The 20,803-nt window shown below is 48.2% G+C and overlaps 1 protein-coding gene across 14 annotated transcripts in view; it reads left to right on the forward strand.

Annotated features, from left to right (window-relative positions):
• Positions 1–20,803, forward strand: part of CCDC57 (coiled-coil domain containing 57) — a 110,789-nt gene that overhangs the window by 32,049 nt on the left and 57,937 nt on the right. For all 14 annotated transcript variants that reach the window (XM_061392490.1, XM_061392492.1, XM_061392496.1 and 11 more), the window contains 7 exons: positions 4,906–5,064; positions 7,413–7,575; positions 7,979–8,113; positions 11,838–12,060; positions 12,687–12,836; positions 16,709–16,812; positions 19,627–19,827. In XM_061392490.1, coding sequence (XP_061248474.1) covers positions 4,906–5,064; positions 7,413–7,575; positions 7,979–8,113; positions 11,838–12,060; positions 12,687–12,836; positions 16,709–16,812; positions 19,627–19,827 — 1,135 coding nt within the window. The remainder of the gene's footprint in view (positions 1–4,905; positions 5,065–7,412; positions 7,576–7,978; positions 8,114–11,837; positions 12,061–12,686; positions 12,837–16,708; positions 16,813–19,626; positions 19,828–20,803) is intronic.

A 20,803-nucleotide genomic window follows, 5' to 3' on the forward strand; every position in this document is an offset into this window, starting at 1 on the left:
CTGTCTGCCCTTCTCTGACTGACTGATTCCACTCAGCGTGATGGCTTCAAGGTTCATCCACGTTGCTGCAGCAGGCATCAGAAATGCTCTTCCTCTTTAAGGCTGAGTAACATCACATTGCTTGCATACAGCTACCTTTTGTTTATCATTTCCTCCGTTGATGGCGATCTTGGGTGTTTCCGCCTTTTAGCAGCTGTGACTGTGGGTGAGCAGATTTCTGCTCAGGTCTCTTTTCAGTTCTTTTGGATGTGTACCCGGAAGTGGAGGTGCTAGGTGTGACTTTTTGAGGAACTGTGTTCCACAGTAATTGCACATTCTCCACAAGGGTTCCAGTTTCTCCATAAACTAGCTGCTTTTTATTGTTTTTTTTAATTAAAAATTCTTTTTGGACTTCCCTGGTGGTACAGTGGATAAGAATCCGCCTGCCAATACAGGGGACTCGGGTCTGATATCTGGTCCAGGGAGATTTCACGTGCCGAGGAGCAACTAAGCCCCCATGCCACAACCGCTGAGCCCTCGCTCTAGAACCCTCGAGCCACAATTACTGAGCCTGCCTGCTGCAACTGCTGAAGCCTGTGCACCTCGAGACCTCGCTCACAACAAGAGAAGCCACTGCAGCAAGAGGCCCGTGCACCGCAACTGGAGAGCGGCCCCACCCTCCACAGCTGGGGGAAACCCAAGCACAGCGATGAAGACCCAGCACAACCAAAAACAGAATTAAAAAAAAAATTTTTTTAACTATTTATTTTTTTGGCCATGCCATATGGCTTGCAGGATCTTAGTTCCCCAACCAGAGATTGAATCCAGGCCCTTGGCAGTGAAAACACAGAGTCCTAACCACCAGACTGCCGGGGAATTCCAAACTAACTTCTTTTCAAACCCAGTTTTCTTTTTGACATCTAAGCCAGGCCATACACAACCACTCTATCCCACTGTGCTCGGTGTCTCTGAAGGATCATTGTAACTGAAGCAGTAACTGAACTCAGCCTCTTGGCAGCCAGTAAGGAAGTGATCTTCAGAGAAGCTGTGTTTACGGAAGATGATTAAGACAAATAAGTCATTTGCAAATCCTGCTGTTTAGCAACTGGCTTTTCCCCTTTGTTTGGGAAATATTTCTGTCTCTCTTTCTTACAGAGAATTCTCTGCCAAGTTATATTTCTACTGAAGGGGAAAATAGCTCTTAAACTATAAAATACCAGGAAGTCAAAGCTTATTCAGGATAGCTTCTTTAGAGTCATGCGTTTTATTGTTTGATCTGTTAAACCTAAGAGGCAATAGCTGGAGGGGTGAGGTGGCTCAATCTCAAGGGTGTGTGTCTCCCAGCCACTCCTTGTTTGGTTCGGACAGATTCTCCCAGGGTCCTTCTCACAGACAGTAACTCAGAGCCCAGGGTCCGGGTGCACAGGCCTTCCTGAGGGGAGGCCTCCTGCCTCTGCTCTCTCGGCGGGTCCACCGTCATGTTCCTTCCCGCTTCCCCACTGGACAGTCGAGAGGCCATGACGAGCAGCATCAGTGGGTTCCCAGGAGAAGCCTTAGTGTCTGTATCAGCGTCTTTTCCTACCGAGACGTACTCTTTACAAGTCAGCGACAAAATGGCCCATATTATGATTTTGTGGTCTCTTTGGGCCTATTTGTGCTGGTTTTCTTGTGACCATTAGTTTGTGGATAGTAGGGTAGAGAAATGATGAGCTGAGACCGCATTGTGAGAACCTTGTGTGCATGTAACCATGCAGACATATAACCTATCAAAAGGAATATGATGGGGCCAGAGGGCACTTTAACCTCCTAATATTCACAGCCCAGACGCAAAAAAGAAGTAGATGAAATTAACTTCAATAACATGTTTTAACCCAGTATGTCCAAAATACCATCTCATTGTGTGCTTGTGTGCTCAAGTCACTTTAGTCGCATCCAACTCTTTGTGACACTATGGACTGTAGCCTGCCAGCTCCTGTTCATGGGATTCTCCAGTCAAGAATACTGGACTGGGTTGCCGTGCTCTGCGCCAGGGAATCTTCCAGACCCAGGGACTGAACCCGCATCTCCTGCATTGGTAGGCCAGTTCTTTACCACTGCTGCCACATGGGAAAGTAATTGGTTAATCAGCTATACCACAATACAAAATAAAAAGTTTAAGTTTGAGAAAAAAATAAGTAATCAATTAAAAAATATTAATGAAGATGGATGCCTAAACTTGCCTGAGCAAATTGTTATTGAGGTATTTTGCATTTTTTGATGCTAAATTTTAAAGTCAGATCTCAATTCAGACTGGCCGCATGCCTGGGAGCCCTGAATGGCCCTTGGCTCAGTGCTGGGCAGCGCTGGTCCAAATGCTGGGCAGAGCCCAGGACTCAATGAGGGCAAGTTCTCTGCTCTCCAGAACACAGGCCTGCTTGTGCTGTCTTGGTCTTGGCAAAGTGGAGCGGGAACCAGGATCCCATTCATGGCCACATACAAAGCCCCTGCTGTGTACAAATCATCTCGTGAGAATTAGAAATTAAGAAGAAATAAAAATATGGCTCTCAAGCTCCAGCAACTTCTCTTATAGTTGTGGAAGCCCAACACATATGGAATCATGAAGGATCAGGTCAGGGACTATAATGGGAAGCTCAGAACAGACATCCTGCTTGATGCGTGGGGCCCGGGCAGTCGACTTCCCAGGGCTGTCAGCTGCTTCCCTTTCCTTGGGCCTTGGAGAGAGTTGCCAGTGAGTAGGTAGAGGGGAAGGAGTGCTTTGGAATTCCAGGGCAGGCTAGGCATCTCATGTCCTTTTGTCTTTTAGTGACACACAGAACAAAGAAGAACCTCTCATTTCCCTCTGTCTTGTCACTCTAGGCTCCGGGGCTAAGTGCCTGCTGGGACACAGCCAGGGTGAAGCCCGGATCCCATGAGCACCCTGCCTGCCTATACATACTGCCCCATGTGGTCTTGGCTCTAGGTTGGCTCATGGGGTGGGGGGCAGCTTTGTTACAGGCTCTTGGGCCCCCTGATAGCTCAGTTGGTAAAGAATCCACCTGCAATGCTGGAGACTCCAGTTCGATTCCTGGGTTGGGAAGATCCCGTGGAAAAGGGATGGGCTACCCACTCCAGTTTTCTGGGCTGGAGAATTCCATGGACTGAATAGCACATGGGGTTGCAAAGAGTTGGACACGGCTGAGTGACTTTCACTTCACCTGGGCCCCCACATGCTACTTTTATCACCCCAACAACTACATGGGACCAGAGCGAAGTACCCCAGCGAAGGGGTACTGGGTGGACCTGGAGAGGAACAGCTGCAGCCCCTGTTCTGACACCAGCACTGTGTCTGAGCTGGACGTGTTCTCAAGTTTCCAATGTTTTGCAGCCCCCTGTATTACTAGGATGAGCTGGTTTATTTTAGGTAAGAGGTCAGTATGAATCTGGACGTACTAGAAGTAATTTGTTTAAATCATACTAAGAAAAATGACTTTTTCCAATAGCTAAGAATAACACTGGAAATCTCACACTTGAAAGGTCTTAATCCTTTGAGAATGTGACACTTTTATTACATACTGTATCTAGGCAGTTTCAAAGAGGGTGCCTTTTCCTAAGTTAGTAATAGAGCTGAAGAATCCTAATGCTTTACCGAGCAGCATGGCTTTCCTCTGGGCTGTGGGGTTTTGTACATTTCCCCATACTCATTCCCCTTCTTCATTCCCACCTTGGTCTTTAAAGGGTTTTCCTAAATGAGCTTCACTGCAGTCCTTTATGAACAGAGAACTCTGCTACTCAGAGTGTTGATAATCCTGGCTTGACCAGGACTGAGGTTGTGGAACCCCCCCACACCAGCCTCTGCCCACTGCAGTGGGCTTTGCCTGTGAGCAGAAAGCCCTACCCAGCCACCACATGTCTGTGCCAGGCGTGCGAGGGCACTGGGATGCCCAAGAGAGTGGAGAGCACAGGGCTCCTCAGGCAGGGACTCATAGGCCTGGGGGTCACAGGGCCAGGGTAGGAAGAGCAGAGCAGAGCCATCTCGTTCCTGTGAGGTTGGCTGACCCTTTGCCAAGGGCATTTTAACCAGCACACCAGCCTCAATGTTGAGGCCTGTTTAAGCTGAAATGTTGAAAGAAGTTTCCCATTAGGGCAGCTGCTCCTTTCTCCTTTCTGTCTCTGCCACTGTTTGGATGGAGCTTTTCTAAGTCTCAAGGCAACTGCAGTCAGGACTTTGCTCTAAGACCTTGTAGACTGATGGCCATTTGCCTTCCCGTGGCTTGTCTACCTCTGTGCCGCAGTCCATGGCCCACCCTTGGGCCTGTGGCTCTGGGCAGTGGCCAGTGCGTGACCATGGTATTTACCCCACAGCATGCTGAATGCAGCTTAGGAGGGAAACAGGCCAGAGCTGCAAATAGGGTGACTACCCTGCAAGCTTTGCGTGGTTAATACCATAGCTACTCTAGTCAATATCTCTAGATGTTTTTCTCAAGTTTTGCTTCTTGGGAGATTTATCAGATTTGTCGAGATTCTACCAATGAATGTAGAACCTTATCTTACTATTCAGTTTGGAGATACGTGTTGAAAGTCTCTATGTGGAGGGACTGTGCTAGGCATGGCAAGGGGTGCCCAGGTGTGTCAGATGGTGCTGTCTCAGGATCTCTGGCTCCAAGAGACATGTCCTGGCCCCTACTTCCTCACACACTTGGTGTTGGCTTGGCGTGCTACAGGTGTTGTACCTGGGCTGGTGGGAGGGATGGGTAGATATTTCTTCTTGGGTAGGACTACTTCTTAATCTAGGCAGGAAAGTCTGTGCCCTGATGTGTGTAGAAGAGACCTTGATCTGCAGCATTTCCTCTGAGGACTGTGTGTGTGTGTGTGTGTGTGTGTGTGTTGTAAAAGAGAGCTTGGGTGAGAACCACACCCACATTCACGTCGCTTCCCTTCTTGGTTTAGACTTCGGGAAGATGCATCAGCTCTCAAGTCTAGCTGGGATGCCCAGATTGCTCAGCTATCTAAGGAGATGATCTCCAAAGACCTTCAGGTTCAGTCACTGCAGGAAGAGGAGATGAAGCTGAAGGCACAGCTGACCAGATGCCAGCAGGATATTGGAAGGTGTGTGTGATGGAGGAAGGGGGCGAAGATGGGGGCGGCAGGGCGGGTGGTCAGAGGCGGTCTTTCCCACAGAGCACAGTTCCCAGTCTGCACCAGGGCTGTAAAAGGGTGTGTGCTATTTCGTCCCGTGTCAGGAATCATCTCTGAGTTCTGATTTGTTCTAATGTCTTGGTGTCTTTTCCTATCAGCCAGAATAAAGACTTGAGTAAAGGTAGTATTCTCTCTCCTAAGGAATCATTGAACTATAATAAATGTACCCATTTTAACTGTACAGTTGATGAATCTTGACAAATATACACTTAAGTATGTGGTACAACCACCAGTGCCATCATCATGTAAAACCCTTCCATCGCCCAAAGTCCCCTCCCTCCCTGGCACCCTGTGGACTGCTCTCTGCCACTGTGGGCTTCTCCTGTTCTGGAATTTCATCTGCGTAGAATCCTACAGTTTATACTCTTTTGTGTCTGGTTTCTTTGGATATTTATTTGAATTTTCAGATTTTCTATTTTGTGCACGTGTCACTTGGTAATTTGTGTCTTTCAGTGAGTTTGTTCATTTCATCTAATTGTTGATTTTACTGACATGAAATTGTTTATAGTATTTCTTTACTGTCTCTCTAATATGTGTAAAGTCTGTAACAAGGTCCTCTCCCCTTCTTGATACTGATGATACGTATTTTCTCTTTTCTTCTCATCAGTCTAGCTAGAGATTTATCCATTTTACACATCTTTCCAAACAGCCAGCGTTTGGTTTCTTTGACTTTTTTCAATGGTTTTTCTGTTTTCAATTTCAATATCTATTCTTATCCTTATTATTGTCTGTCTTCTGTTTTCTTTGCTTTAATCTAATGTTCTTTTGCTAGCTTCTGAGACTTTCCCCACAAGGCCTCATCTGCTGGAAAGACTGGTGAGGGTTTTTTTGCAGGGGGTTGGTATTTTTATTTATTTATTTGGCTACACCGGTTCCTAGATGCAGCGTGCAGGATCTTCAGTTGCGGCATGTGGGATCTAGTTCCCTGAGCAGGGATCAAACCCAGGCACCCTGCCTTGGGAGCAAGGAGTCTTAGCCACATGAACCATTAAGGAAGTCCCAAGGCTGGTGAAGTTTTTATTTCACACATTTTACTTTTCATTAATCTCCTCACTGTGTGTGTGGTTGCTTTTAATCTCTGAACATATTTACAGGAGCTGCTTTACGTATTTTCCTGCCACCTCTGTTGAGAGTCTGTTTCTGTGGCACAGAGGCCAGTATCCTGCTTCCTTGTACATGTCACAGCTGTCCATGGCTGTCAGATATGTGGCCACTGTGTCAGCAGGCCTCTAGGTTGGTCATCTTCCTTTCACAGGCCCCTGCTGCTCAGCTGTAGGTAGTTGGTTAATTATAGTCCCGCTGAGCAGCTCAGAGAAGGCAATGGCACCCCACTCCAGTACTCTTGCCTGGAAAACCCCATGGATGGAGGAGCCTGGTAGGCTGCAGTCCATGGGTTCACTAAGAGTTGGACACGACTGAAGTGACTTAGCAGCAGCAGCAGCAGCAGCGGCAGAGCAGCTTGATTGTTTAAGGGTTGCTTTAAATCTTTGTTATAGTGGCTCTAGGGTCTCTTTGTGACTCAGTGGTAGAGAATCCACCTGCCAATGCAGGAGACATGGAGATCTGGTCCCTCCAGTCAGATCCTTGGACGAGGAAATGGCAGCCCACTCCAGGATTCTTGCCTGGAGAATACCATAATCCCATGGACAGAGGAGCCTGGCAGGCTGCTGTCCATGGGGCCACAACGAGTCAGGCATGACTGAGCACCACATGCACATAAGATCTCCCCATGAGGGCCAGTCTAGCCCTGTTGCCACATGCACCCCAGGGTCTCCACTGGGCGCCCTGGACATCCTCTGATGATTCCTAAGGACACTGTGCTGACTGGCAGAGCCTACCAGTTCCTCCTACTTGCGTGGTTCTTTCCTTCTTCCATTCTGATCTCTCCCAACCCCCAGTAGATGGACACTGAGTTATGTTTGACCTTTCAGCTTATTGTTGACCCTCCAGCTCTGTGTGCTCTGCTAGGAACCCTCCTGCACTTCTCTAGTGCGGCTGTTTTCTTGTTTGTCTGAGTTTGCTGGCTTTCTTCCTGTCTCTTACTGAGTTTGACCTCATCTCCTATGGTGCTGAGTTTCTCAGGACTGGGGGGCCTGGCCGCCTGCTCCCCTCTGAACCTGGGCCTGTGTGAAGGTGTCGGCTGAGCCCGTGACCATGGCTGGCCAGGGGGCCCAGGAGGGACGCCTCCCATCTCAGCTACATCACAGCCTGAAGGAACCTCAGGACAATGTTAGTGTTGGCACTTTTTACCCCCACAGGTACAAACAGCAGCTGTCTCTAGCGGTAGAGAGGGAGCGGAGCCTGGAGCGTGACAAGGTGCAGCTAGAGCTGGACTGGCAGCGCCGCTGCGAAGGCGTCGAGCGGGAGCAGTACCAGCAGGCCGAGGACTTGATTCAGGGCCTGACCACGGCCAGAGACCAGGTCTGCACTCCCCTGGGCTGTCTGACTTCTTTCTGCAGAAGGAAGGGCTGGGAGTGTCCGCTGCAGCATGGAGCCGGCTTGGGCCCTCACCAAGTTATCCTTTGCACTTGAAAGCACTTGGCCTCACTGAGCAGTTTGGTTTATAACAGCAGGACTCGCAGTGATGAGTCCCTGCCCGCAGCCTTTCTCTAATGGCCAGGCAGCTGCCTGTGGGGCTGGATGCATAGGTGGCCCCAGCATTTGCTGTGCTCCTCTGGCTCCGATGGCCACATATTTCCTGGGGTTCCTCACCCTCGTGTCTGCTCTCTGCTTCCCAGCAGGGTAGGGAGCTGGTCTGGACCTTGAAAGTGGCACTGCTCCCTTCTGATCCTCCCAAGATGAACTGAGCCTGTGTTTTCCCCAGGTTGTTGCCAAGCTCCAGGAGACGGAGCGGCGACTGTGTGACCGAGAGGTGGTGCTGAAGGCTGTGACCCGAGAGAGAGACCAGGCCCTGCAGGCTCTGCGGACACGTGGGCTGCTCCCTGAGGAGGAGGCTCAGGTGAGGGGCCGCCCTCCTCCTGAGTCTCCCTTGCAGCTCTTCCTCCCTGGCCCCTTGGAGATATCTGTTCCCCCGGCCAGAGGGAAAACACGTCAAATAGAATCAGCACTGTTGAGGTAGATGTTTTCAGCCATGTTTCTTTTAAGATGACTGTTCACACAAGGTGAGACCAAGGCTCAACCAGCTAATGGGAATCTGCACTCAGTCTTCTTTGTGTCTTTAGTATCTGAAATATCACAAAACCTCAAATTCAGATATTGTACCATGGCAGACGGTAACACAGAGAACCAAAAGGTTAGGGCTTTATCCCAAAACACACTTCTTCACATGTGGTGACTGAGCCATTCGATATGTGACGATGGCCGTTCCTCTCAAAAGGCACAGACTCCCGTGCTGCTGTGTGCCAGCCAGAGCCTGACACTGACTACGGGACGACCCCAGGTTGAATGGTGGCCCCGAAAGACGTATTCTTGTCCCGGTGCCTCAGGATGCAACCTTCCTTGGAAATAGGGTCTTTATGGATGTGATTAGTTAAGATGGATGATTAATTAAGGTCACATGAGCACATCCCAGCAGGACATACTAGGCCTGATGCCCTAGGGGTCAAGCTCCAGAAGGTGTGTCTGTTAACAGACCTCTGGGAAGATTCACATTCAGCCAGTGGTCAGGCTTGGGAGCACTGGTGTTCCCAGGAGGAGAGGAGGGGCCAACCCAGTCTCCAGGGTCACCTATGGTCCTGGGGACTCATCGCTGGTGGTTTTTGCATGGGTGCCTTCTCTAGGGCATAGAGAGAAAACAAATGCCTCTTTTTTGTTGTTTTTATTAATGAGCCTCCCTACGCAAATTTTTCTTTTTGTATTTTACTGCCAGGCTGGCAATTACAAGAAGACATTTGTCTCCAAGCACCAGCTCAGCTGGTCAGGGAGGCCTGTCAGTGGCTTGTTGCCTTGTTAAGTGAACAGGAACCTTAGAAGTGGCCGGGGGGTCAGAAACAAGTGCTGCGTGCAGAGTGGGGGGGTGTGCACCTCTGTTCTGTACAGGGGGCCCTGGAGGCAAGATGAGGGGGCGTGGCAGAGCAGCACCTCAGACACCAGTGAAGGTGAGCTGGCCTGGTGGTCTTAACACAGAGATGTGGCTTCCTTACCAAGCAGGGACCCAGGGTGGTGGAGGATGCTGTGCAAGTTTCGGTTGACCCAGAGGAATGAAGTCTTGAATCCTCCAGATAATAGCAAAACACCTGTGTTCCCCCTTCAGGGCCTTGATACTGTGACCAGGTTAAAGATGTGACCACCTGGTAAAGCAGCAGATGTCGGCTGGCAGGCGGCAGTTGGTGCTGAGTTCTATAGAGGTGGGCCCTTGGCAAACTAAGTAGGGGCAGCAGGGGATCTGTCACGCTCTGAAGCCGAGACAGAGGCTGCTCAGGGAGGAAGACGTGGTGCTTCCTGGGACGCGCTGAGCCCACCACAGATTGCACTGCACAGACAGGCAGCCTCTTGGCTGTGGCCACAGCTTCCTCTTTGCTCGGCACTAGTTTCGATGATGGCGCCTCGGCAGGGCCTGAGTGATCACCCCACAGAGACCAAGGCAGTACCGCCAGGCAGGCTGCTAGGGCAAACGCAGCCACAGCCACAGGGACAGAAGATTCACCTTGGGAGTGGGCTACACTGCAACTTTGAGGTGGATCCTGTTGTTCAGGACAAGGAAGCTAAGGCCCTAAGAGGGGTGGTCCCTTCCCCACAGGTGGCAGAGGGAGAATGTAAGCAGTGCCGGCCAGGTGCACAGACCTGACCACTCTGCTGTCTGCCTGAGCGGGAGCAGCCTAAGGCTCTGCTGCAGAGAAGGTGGCAAATGGCCCAGTGGGCAGAGAGGGAGGTTGGATGTTTGCAGGAGGAGCAGTGGGGCCAGAGCGGTGGCTGGAAGGAGGCAGGCAGGTGCATAGCCAAGCCAGAGGTGGCTTGAAAAGCTGGGTACTAGCGGTAACAGAAGAAATAGTTTCACTTTGGAAACAAAAGTAATATATACCACTGCAGAAATTTTACAGTTTTAGTTCACTGTAGTGCTCTCTGGAATAAAGCTGGCCCAACGTTCACCCCAGCTCAACTCCATGGCCGGACCTCTCGGCATGGTATCCTAGTGGGAAGTCTTCTTGGTTTCACTGGTTCTTTTGAGAAGTTGGTAGTTTCTTTTATTTGTCCTTCTGCAGGAAGGTAATGTGCCTTTTTTCCTCTGGTGGTTTTTAAGAGATTTCCTTCATCACTGTTTTTAAGTAGTTTGACCATGATGTGCTCTTTGGTGTGACTTTCTTTGTGTTTATCTTGCTTTGGGTTTGTTGAACTTCTTGGATCTGTGGACTTAGGTTTTCATCAAATTTGAAATTTTTTTTTTTTTTTTTTTTTTAAAGGTGAGTTAAAATTATTTTATTTATTTATTTTTTTTTATTCTTCCAATTTTATTTTATTTTTAAACTTTACATAATTGTATTAGTTTTGCCAATGAAATTTTTTTGCCAACACGTTCTGAATCCTTTTCCATCCCCTCATTGATTGGGTTAGTGTATGTCTGCTTCACAGTGTTCTGTAGTCACTAGGGCTCTGCTGTTACTTGTTCTTTTGCCTTTCACCCTGTTCTTGAGTTTGGATACTTTCTGCTGCTCTGTGTTTGTGTTGACTTAACCTTTCCTCCTGTAGTATCTTATCTGCTCTTAATCCCATCCTATCCAGTGAACTTTTCCTTCAGACAATGTATTTTTCATCTCTGTAGATGCTATTTTGTTCTTTTTGATATCTTCTATTTGTTTTTTCATATTTTTCTTTAAATCCTGGAGTATATTTATGCAAACTGCTTTAAAGTCCTTGACTGTCACTCAGCATGATGTTTTCATGTTCCATCCATGTGGTAGTGTGTATCAGAACGGCATTCCTTTTATGGCTATATAGTATTTCATGGTGTTAACTTTTGTTTATCCATCATCTGTTGGTGGATATTTCCATTTTGGCTACTATGATTAATGCTCCAAACATGTCTGCAGGTTTCTGTGTGGATCTGTGTTTGCACTTCTCTCAGGTCTGTACCCAAGAGTGGACTTGCTGGGTCACGTAATAGCTCTGTGTTTACTTTGTTGAGGAGCACAGATTGTTTTCCACAGCAGCTGCACTATGTTATACTTACATTACAAACCACCGAGTACTTTTACCTTTTTCAGTGTACAAGGGCTCCATTTTCTCCACATCCTCACCAACACTTGTTATTGTCCATCTCTTTTGATATTTATTTATTTTATGTGGCTGCACTTGGTCTTAGTTGCACCATGTGGGATCTAGTTCCCTGACCAGGGATCGCACCCAGGCCTGCTCCATCAGGAGCACAGTCTTAGCCACCAGACCCCCAGGGAAGTCTCTCTCTCTCTCTCTTTTTTTTTTTTTTAAATAACTGCCCCTCTAACGGGTGAATGATGGGTTTTTGACTAAAAAGGAAGAGTCCCCAAATCTCTCAATAAAAATTATCTTTGAAAAACAGTGGTCTTGTCTTTATGAAACATAAAAGAAAAAGCATTTTCATAGTTCTGTCAACATTACCCACTTCCAGGACAGATGAGGAGCCGCAGGGACAGGGGGCCTGGAGGGTGCTGACAGACACCGACACAGCCGGCCTCAGATGCACAAGGGAATCGCTGGTTCTTGGCTCTAACCATTTTCTTTTCCTTTTATTTTTCTGTATTTTACAGAGGCCTCTAAGCTATCAAGGAGAAGAAATCAATAAAAGTTTTCCATCTAGTGAGATCCAGCAGCTAAAAGAGCAGAACACAAGTTTGCGAAATGTTATTGCACAAATGAGGAAAGAAATGGAAGCTCTAAGTGACCAAATTCTTCCTTCTGCCCGGTTAGGAGGGGAGACCTCACAAACAAACCAGCCTGACCCAAAGGCAGCAGCAGATTCTGCGGTTCCTGGTGAGCAAGGGAAAGAGGGAAGATGAGGAGTCTTCTCTACTGGGTCTGTAAATAGGCTTCACTTGGAGTCTTAAAAATGAGCATCCCCATTATAGATTATGTCAAAGTATGACAGCTGCTTTCCCTCCAAGAGAAAGGATCTTAAGTCATATTTTTTATGTACAATAAAAACTTTGTATTGGTTCGTGGAGGGAAAAAGGGAAGGATACACATGTGGCACATCTAAAAACCAGAGACAGACTTGGACCAAGGGCTAGTTGGCACTGCACTCTCCTGGAGTAGGCAGTGGGCCTGGGGGACCAGGCCTTTCCTCCGGGGAGCGTCCCGAGCCACAAAGGTGGCCCCGCCTCCTACTGTTCAGGGCAGGGACTCAGGATGGTGAGTGGAGGGGCAGCACCTTTGACAGCTGCGCTCAAGATGGGATTGTCAAGTCTGCATCAAGGATCACAAGACTGAGGGCTCCTGATCGTGGGGCCCACTCGGAGAGCATGGCAAGCTGGTCTCTGGAGGGGAGACACACAGACAGTGTGGGACAGTCTTGAGGGTTGGACAGGGGAGGGCGCGGGCGGTAGATAAAGGGTGAGTGTAAACACCTCTGCCTGTGTGTTTACTGTGTTTTTTGGAAGGTTACGTTCTGGCCCTTGAAGCAGAAATGCAAAATCTAAAGCATAAATTTAAAACACTGGAGGAACAGCTAGATGTGTTAGATCCTTCGAAGACATCCTTGTCCTGTGCTTGCGCTCAACCCAGTGTCCTGGCCTCCACAGATACCACCGGTGAGAGTCCTCGTCTCGTGTGGTGTGCTCTGTCTAATGACTTCCCAGTAACGCAGCCCAAGGAGATGTTACAAAGGTGCCACCCCAGGAGCCCCACCTCCTCCTGCCGAGCCAGCCACTTTCCTGACTCCTCACCCTATGGCTGAATTTTCATATAAGTGGAATTACAAGTGTGTATTCTTGTCTGACTTCTTTTGAGCAGCAGTATGTTTTGGTTGATGGTCAGACTAGACTGTTCACATCATTTCCTCCCCCATTAGCAGCTTTTGAACTGTGGTGTTGGAGAAGACTCTTGAGAGTCCCTTGGACTGCAAGGAGATCCAACCAGTCCATCCTAAAGGAGATCAGTCCTGGGTGTTCATTGGAAGGACTGATGCTGAAGCTGAAACTCCAGTACTTCAGCCACCTCATGCGAAGAGTTGACTCCTTGGAAAAGACCCTGATGCTGGGAGGGATTGGGGGCAGGAAGAGAAGGGGACAACAGAGGATGAGACGGCTGGATGGCATCACTGACTCGATGGACATGAGTTTGAGTGAACTTGGGAGTTGGTGATGGACAGGGAGGCCTGGCGTGCTGAGGTTCATGGGGTCGCAAAGAGTCAGACACGACTGAGCGACTGAAAACTGAACTAGCGGCTGAGAGAGCCATTGCTCTGGTTACTGCCAACACTGCACAGTGAGCCATATCCTGTGCAGTACGTCCTTGTATCTTACTTACTTTATACATAATGGTTTGTACTTCTAAATTCTCTACCATTATGTCACCCCTCCCCGCTTCCCTTTCCCCACATTAAGCGTTAGTTTATTCTCTGTGTCTGTGAGTCTATTTCTTTTTTGTTATATTCACTACTTGTATTTTTTAGATTTCACACATAGACATTATACTGTGTTTATCTTTCTCTGACTTATTTCACTTAGCATAATGCCCTTCTGGTTCATCCATGTTGTTGCAAATGGCCACATTTCATTCTGTGATCAAGGAGTCAAGAATATGCAATGGGGAAAAGAAAGTCTCTTCAATAAGTGGTGCTGGGAAGACTGGACAGCTAGCTTCATGTAAAATAGCAAAATTAGAACATTCTCTAACACCACATATAAAAATAAACTCAAAATGGATTAAAGACCAGAAATGTGAGGCCACAAATCATAAAACTCCTAGAAGAAAACTTATAGGCAGAACCCTCTGCATAAACCTTAGCAGTATTTTTTGGGGGTCCATTTCCTAAGGCAACAGAAATTCATAGTGTTTAAGACAAACTTATTCATCAGTCTGTTCCTCTATGGTTGATCAGCTTTACAGGCTTGTTCTGGTCTCCACTTCCATTTCTCTTAACTTCCTTTTCCAACGAGAAGCCTGACTCCTTGTCCTCCGTACGTTACTTCTTCCATCCAATTCTTGGGTGTGAGCACCCTCCCTTGCACGGACAGAGGCCTTTTCCCACATAGAGGTCCCACTCTTTGACCCAGGCCCACCCTGGCTCTGACAGCCGAGCCAGGCTGCCCTCCATCCTGATTCCCTCTCCAGCTGGGTTGCAGCTCTCAGGCAGATCAGCCCCCTCAGGGTAACTTCCAGCTGCCCATCTGATGATTTATGGGCTCGATTGTTCAGGAAGGAGAGGAAAAGGCAGGCAGGACACTCTGCCTACACAGCTGGTCATCTTGTCCCAGGTAGTGGAAGTCTTACTTTTGGCTTTTCCAGTGCTGATATCTTTTACTTTTTTTTCCTTGTATTATTTCCCCTGACTGAACTCTTTATTATGATGTTGATCATAGCTGACTTTCTTCCCGATCCCGGAGAAGAATTTTCAACACTTTACTTTTAAGTTTAATCATTACTTTTTTGTATCAGATTAAGGAAATTTCTTCCTATTCCTATTGTAATACAAATCTGTGTTTTTTGTCATGATTCTGCCTCCACTGGGTCACTTGAACATTTTTTAGTGTTCTATTTTAATCTGGTTTTTCAGTCGGTCTCTTTAGGTACTTTTTCTAGTGTTTTCCCCAAGAATTACAGTATACTTACTTATCACGGTCAACTAATGTCAGCACTTTGCAATTTCAAGTGGAATGTGGGGATCTTAGCACCAGTCAGGCCTCAACACCCCATTTCTTTTTGCAAATACCACCCCTCTGTACATCAAGAACCACATCAGACAGGATTCTCATTTTTGCTTTCAACTGCCAAACATAATTTTAAAAACTCAGGAGTAGAGGAATGGTCCATTCTTTCCTTGAATCCTTATCCTTCCTGTGACTTTCTTGATTCTAGGTTCCTTCTGTCTGAAGCACTTGTTTCAGCAGATCCTTTTCAGCAAGGCTGCTGGTGACAGACTCACAAGGTTTTCCTACATCCGAGACGTCTTTGTTTCACCTTCATCCCTGAAGAGTATACTCACTGGTATAAAATTATGAGTTTAAAGTTCTTTGCTTTCAGCATTAAACCATTTTCTTCTGGGGAGAAATCACATGATTGTTTCTGATGAGAAGTCTATTGCCTTTCAATCATTTCTCTCTGCCTGCTTTCAAAGTTTGTCTTTAGTTTCAGAAATCTGATTATGATGGTCTGGGCATAGATTTCTTTGGCTTATCCTTTTGGCATTGAAACTGAACCAAATTTGAGAAGTTTCCAACCATTACTTCTTCAAGTATTTTTTTAGCTCCACACTGTCCTTCCTTTTTGGACTCCAATGCAAGAGTATTAGAACTTTTGTTTTTCTCCCCTGGGTCACTGAGGCTCTGTCTGTCTGTTTCCAATCTGTTTTCTCTATTGTTCAGATTGGAAATTTTCTGTTTTTTTCTTCAAGTTCACCAATTCGTTCTTCTGTTGAGCCCATCCAGTGAGATTTTTATTATGGTTTCGGTTCTAAAATTTATATTAAAAAAAATTTTTTTTTCATACCTTTGCTGAAACTTCCAGTATTCCATTTGTTTTGAGACTGTATTATATTGCCTGTTGGAATTGCTTTAATCTGTCTTCTTGATAGGTCTTTTATCATCCAAGGTACAATTTTCCTTGTTGTTAGTATAACGAGTGATTTTGGATTCTGTCATGGATGTTTTGAGTATTGTGTCATCCTCTGTTACACACTGTTTTGTGTTTGCTCAGCATCTGCTGCTGCTACTGCTGCTAAGTTGCTTCAGTCGTGTCCGACTCTGTGTGACCCCGTAGACGGCAGCCCACAAGGCTCCCCCATCCCTGGGATTCTCCAGGCAAGAACACTGGAGTGGGTTGCCATTGCCTTCTCCAGTGCATCTAATACTGGCTTATTCTGTCCTTTCTTCTACCTTGTTTGCTTTTTTCCTCATTTTTGAAATGGACATTCAGCCCATTTATCTTTCATCCTTCTTTTCTAAAAACAATCTTCTGTGGCTATAAATACTTTTGAAAGGACAGCTTTAGATGCACTCCTTACGTTCTGATAAGCCATGCTTTTATGGTAATTCGGCTCAAAGTAATTTCTAATAGCCACTGTGGTTTCTTCTTTGACCTGTGGATTGTGTGGACATTCTCGTTATTCCTGGCCAAATGACTAGGAGTCAACACAGGCCAGCCTCTAACAGACACTAGCTGGTAAAGCTGGATTTTTCTTCTGCAAAGACTCCTCCTTTCTTGGCATAAAGGTTGTTCTTCACGTGCATCTCGTCTCAGTCCTTGTGGGCACCCAGCTGCACCCACTTAGCCTTAGACTGTCTTCAGTGTCCCAGTGGACCAGCAGTGACAAGTAGCCATCCTCGGAGGAGGGCAGAGAACACACCCACGCACCTCTGCCCTGGACGCCACAGATGTCCTTCTCCCCAAGGGAACAGCGGGCAATTGGAAGCGCCCCCAGGACGGTAGGAATGTTATTCTGACAAAATCGCTCTTTCTGCAGGAGGAGCTGTGCCAGTCGATAGAGCATCCATGGGACTGGCACTCAGAAGGCTTGGAGACAGAGCGCATCTCCTGAGCTTCCTGGTGGCACGACTGAGACAGAAGGTATGGCCACCCTCTGATGCTCGACTGCGTAGGTCTCCCAACTGAAGGCACTGCTGGGGTGGCAGTGAACTCCAGGAATCTGCTGTGGCCTCTTTGTGCCTCCCGTGCCCTGTGAGGACGGGGTTATTACTGGGAACAGCTGGCTCACCTGTCATGTGTCCCTGGGAGGCACACAGTGAGGACGGGGTAGACGACAGAGGGGAGTCCAGGGCGGGGGGACAGTGCTGGCCGTTGACACCCACCCAGGGTGTGCTGGGCGAGTCCAGGGACCCACGTCAAGCCCAGACACCGAGCTGCGGCAAGAGCGTGTGCTCGTCACCACTGTCTGTGACTCCAGATGCTTCACCCAGTGCCGGCCCTTGCAGTCCCCTCGGCCCGGCCTTCTGGGGGACAGGTTGTAACCAGGTGCTGGGCTGACCCACTCGTCCCTGTGGAGGTGGGACAACTGGACAACTCCAGCGCGGCACCACCCTGGCACCTGGGGCTGGTGACCCAGCCTGTGCTTTATTGCTGTCATCTCGTGATAACTCTTTTGATACCTCTTTTATTTAGTGTTTTTTTAAATTCTGGTAAAATATACATAACAAAATTTGGCATTTTTGTGTGTACAATTCAGTAACGTTAAGTATATTCACAGTATTGTGTACCCATCACCAGGGTCTATTCCGAATAGGACATTTTTATCATTTGAACAGAAACTCTGTCCCCATTGAACACTAACTCCCTGTTTCCTGCCCCCAGCCCCTGGTAAACTCTACTCTTCTGGTCTCTGTGAAGCCGGCTCCTCTGGGAGCCTCCTATGAGTGACATCACTCAGTATTTGTTCTTCTGTGACTGGCTGCTTTCACTCAGCATAACGTCCTCAGGGTTCATCCGTATTGTAGCAGGGGTCGGAACTTCCTCTTAAGAACCCCACATTCAGTGTACCCGCTCATCTGCCGGACACTTGGGTCGCTTCTGCCATTTGGCTGCTGTCAGTGTGGTGGACTCCTGTCTGTCCAAGCGCGTGGTTCAGTTCTTCCAGGTAGACGTAAAGGAGTGGAATCCCTGGTCTCAGGGTAATTCTACATTTAACTTTTGGAGAACCACTAAACATTTCCACAGTGGCTGAGCACTTTCCACTCCCAGAAGGTGCACGAGGGCCCCCGTGTCTCACGTCCTCACCAGCAGCAACTGCTTTCTGTCTTTTTGACTCTAGCCGTCCTAGCAGGTTTGAGGTGGATCTCACTGTGGCCCATTTGCATTTTCTTGATAAAAGAAATGGGGTGGCAAAGAGTCGGACATGACCGAACAACTGAACTGAACTGATAAAAAATGACGTTGAGTATGTTTTCGTGTGCTTATCAGCCATTTGTATGTCTTTTTTGAAGACATGTCCATGAGTATCCTCTGCCCATTTTTAATTGGGCTGTCTGTCGTCTCATTGTTGAATTATCAGAGTTCTTTGTATTTTCTGGGTTCAAGTCTCTGGTCAGATACGTGATTTGCAGACTTTTCCTGCCATTCCCTGCCTTATCTTTCCGTGGTCTTGATGATGTCCCTGGGAGCACAGCTCTTACTGCTGGTGTTGGCGGTGTCACACCTCCGTGTTGCCTTGTGGTATTTCTTTCCCATGGGGCCATTTTCCCGTGTCCTTTCAAGTCCATAAGTATGTAGGTTACACCATCCTACAGACTCTGCATCTTCTGTGGAACAGAACTCCTAGCTAGTGACAGACATTGCTCAGAGTTTTCTGTCTTCTGTGGGGAGCAGGCAGTGCCTGGAAATCAGATGCCTTATCTTGACTGAAGAGCAGTTGTGCTGTTGCAGTGGGGATGAACTTGACTGCTTTTCTCTTTCTGGGGTTGCAGACCTGTGTCACATATGAGGGCAGGGGTCCTTCAGATCTGTGCCCTTTCCCAGTTCTGCCCCACCATGAGGATTTCACACACCCCACAAGCTACAAACAGGAAATAAATATGTAAATAAGAACTTTTAATTTTGTCTTGGTAATCACAGATTATTTGATTATCCTGAGGGAAAAAGTCTACCCTAAAAGGTGTTTTCTATTTGTTTTTACTTAACAATGTTTGTTTATCAGATGATCACCTTTTTTGGTGTATGTGACAAAGAATAAAATATTCATTACAAACTCGTTATAGAAATCCCTGGAACAGGAAAGTGTTAGTCACTCAGTCACGTCCGACTCTTTGTGATCCCATGAACTGTGACCTGCCAGGCTCCTCTTTCCATGGAATTCTCCAGACAAAAATACTGGAGTGGGTTACTGTTCCCTTTTCCAGGGGATCTTCCTGACTCAGGGTTTAAACCCAGGTCTCCTGCATTAAGGCAGACTCTTTACCAGCTGAGCCACCAGGTGGAAGCCTGGTGGAAGCCTCCGGAATAGGAAGATGGTATCTTATCTTCCTGAGAGTAAAATGGGAAAGTTGAGGGTGTAGAGAAGTGTGTCTTTCTTTTTGCCTGTCTTTCCCCTCTTTATGCCGGGAGAGCAGACATCCAGAGAGGCAGCTGAAGGACAGGGTGGCCCCAGAGCTCTGGCCTGGACTCTGCTCACGTACCTCCCAGCCACCCCGCAGCTAACCCAGGCTGCTCATGCAGAAGTGCAGTGGCTTGGTTGTGGGGGTGCTGTCTTATGGAGGTTGGAATTAAGCCAGAGAGGGGAGGCTGACTGGCATGTGTCCTTCTGATCTTTCTGGACTTTCTGCCACCTAGTACCTCCCTTCTCTTGCTTCCCAGTCCTCCCTGCTGATCTGTTCCAGACCCCCTCCCAGAGCCTGCCTCCTTCCTAACATTGCCTCTAAAATGGCCTCCCAGGTGCTGCAGGAAGCCCTGGACGTGGACACCATCCAGCGAGAGCTTCCCCACGAGCTGGACCAGGTGCACCTGGAGGCTCTGCAGCTGCAGAAGCAGGTGGCCGAGCTGGGGAAGCATCTCGGGTCAGCTCGGAAGGAAAGTGGGGGCACTGCCAGCAGGCAGCAACCAAAGGCCTCAGATACTGCAGCTGTTGGAGGAGAGGTGGGTGCCCTCTGGTGCTCTGCATCCTGTGCCGGGATTTGTCTGGGGTGCAGTCTTGGCCAGTGGGGAGCCTCCCCTCCCTCCCTCTTCTTCCCTGGCTGGGCTGGCTTTGTCTGGGCTGTTCTCTGCAGACGCCGTAAAGGGCTGCCACCCCACCCTTGTCGTGCAGGTCGCTGAGATCCCTCATTTAAAACTATAGGGAGCCTGCACACATGAAGGGGGCCATTCCGTGTCCTCTAGAACAGGAGGCCTTGACCATGTGCTTCAAGGGCCTGGGAAGCCCTGAAATGGATGTAACAAGGTGACTTTTCCTTCCAGAGGACCCCCAGGGGTGGACCCTGTGGGTCTCATGAGCTTCTCAGTGTGTGAGATCCTGCCTGGAGCACTGGCCACCAGGCCACCTAGTGTCCTGGTCCTGGTCAGGCCCTTGGCACCCAGTCCCCTCAAGTTCCATGGTTGGGTTTAGGCCAAGGTCCCAGGCCAGGGCATGAGTGCTACCGCAGCACGTTTTCCCTACGTACGTACCAGACAGGCTACTTTCCTGCTTCCTGAATGCCGTTATAGAAATGCTGCAAAGAATGGCTTTTGTCACAGGACATCATGTGACACACCTCCTGAGACCTGTCAGTTACCTGCAACCACAGATGGTGACCTGCAGTTACCTGTAATTATGTGTAATTACCTGTAATTGCTGCAGTGACCTGCAGTTACCTGTGTTACCTATGTTTGCAGATGGTGATAGTGATAAGCTGAAGGTTTTAGGGACAATAAGATGACGTCTGGAAGGTGCTGAGAGTCCTTGGGCAGAAACAGCATTGACTGTATTCCCTACCGACCTCACTCCCTGCTGAGTGGCTCTCATCCCACAGACCAAGCTATGAGAGTGACTTAGGGACACAGGAGGGACCCGACTCCAGGACCCACTATCGGGGGCTGTGAAGGGCCTCGAAGGGAGAATACGCAGCCCAGGACGCTG

Source organism: Bos javanicus, chromosome 19 (genome assembly GCF_032452875.1).
Source record: "Bos javanicus breed banteng chromosome 19, ARS-OSU_banteng_1.0, whole genome shotgun sequence".
Lineage (NCBI taxonomy): Eukaryota > Metazoa > Chordata > Mammalia > Artiodactyla > Bovidae > Bos > Bos javanicus.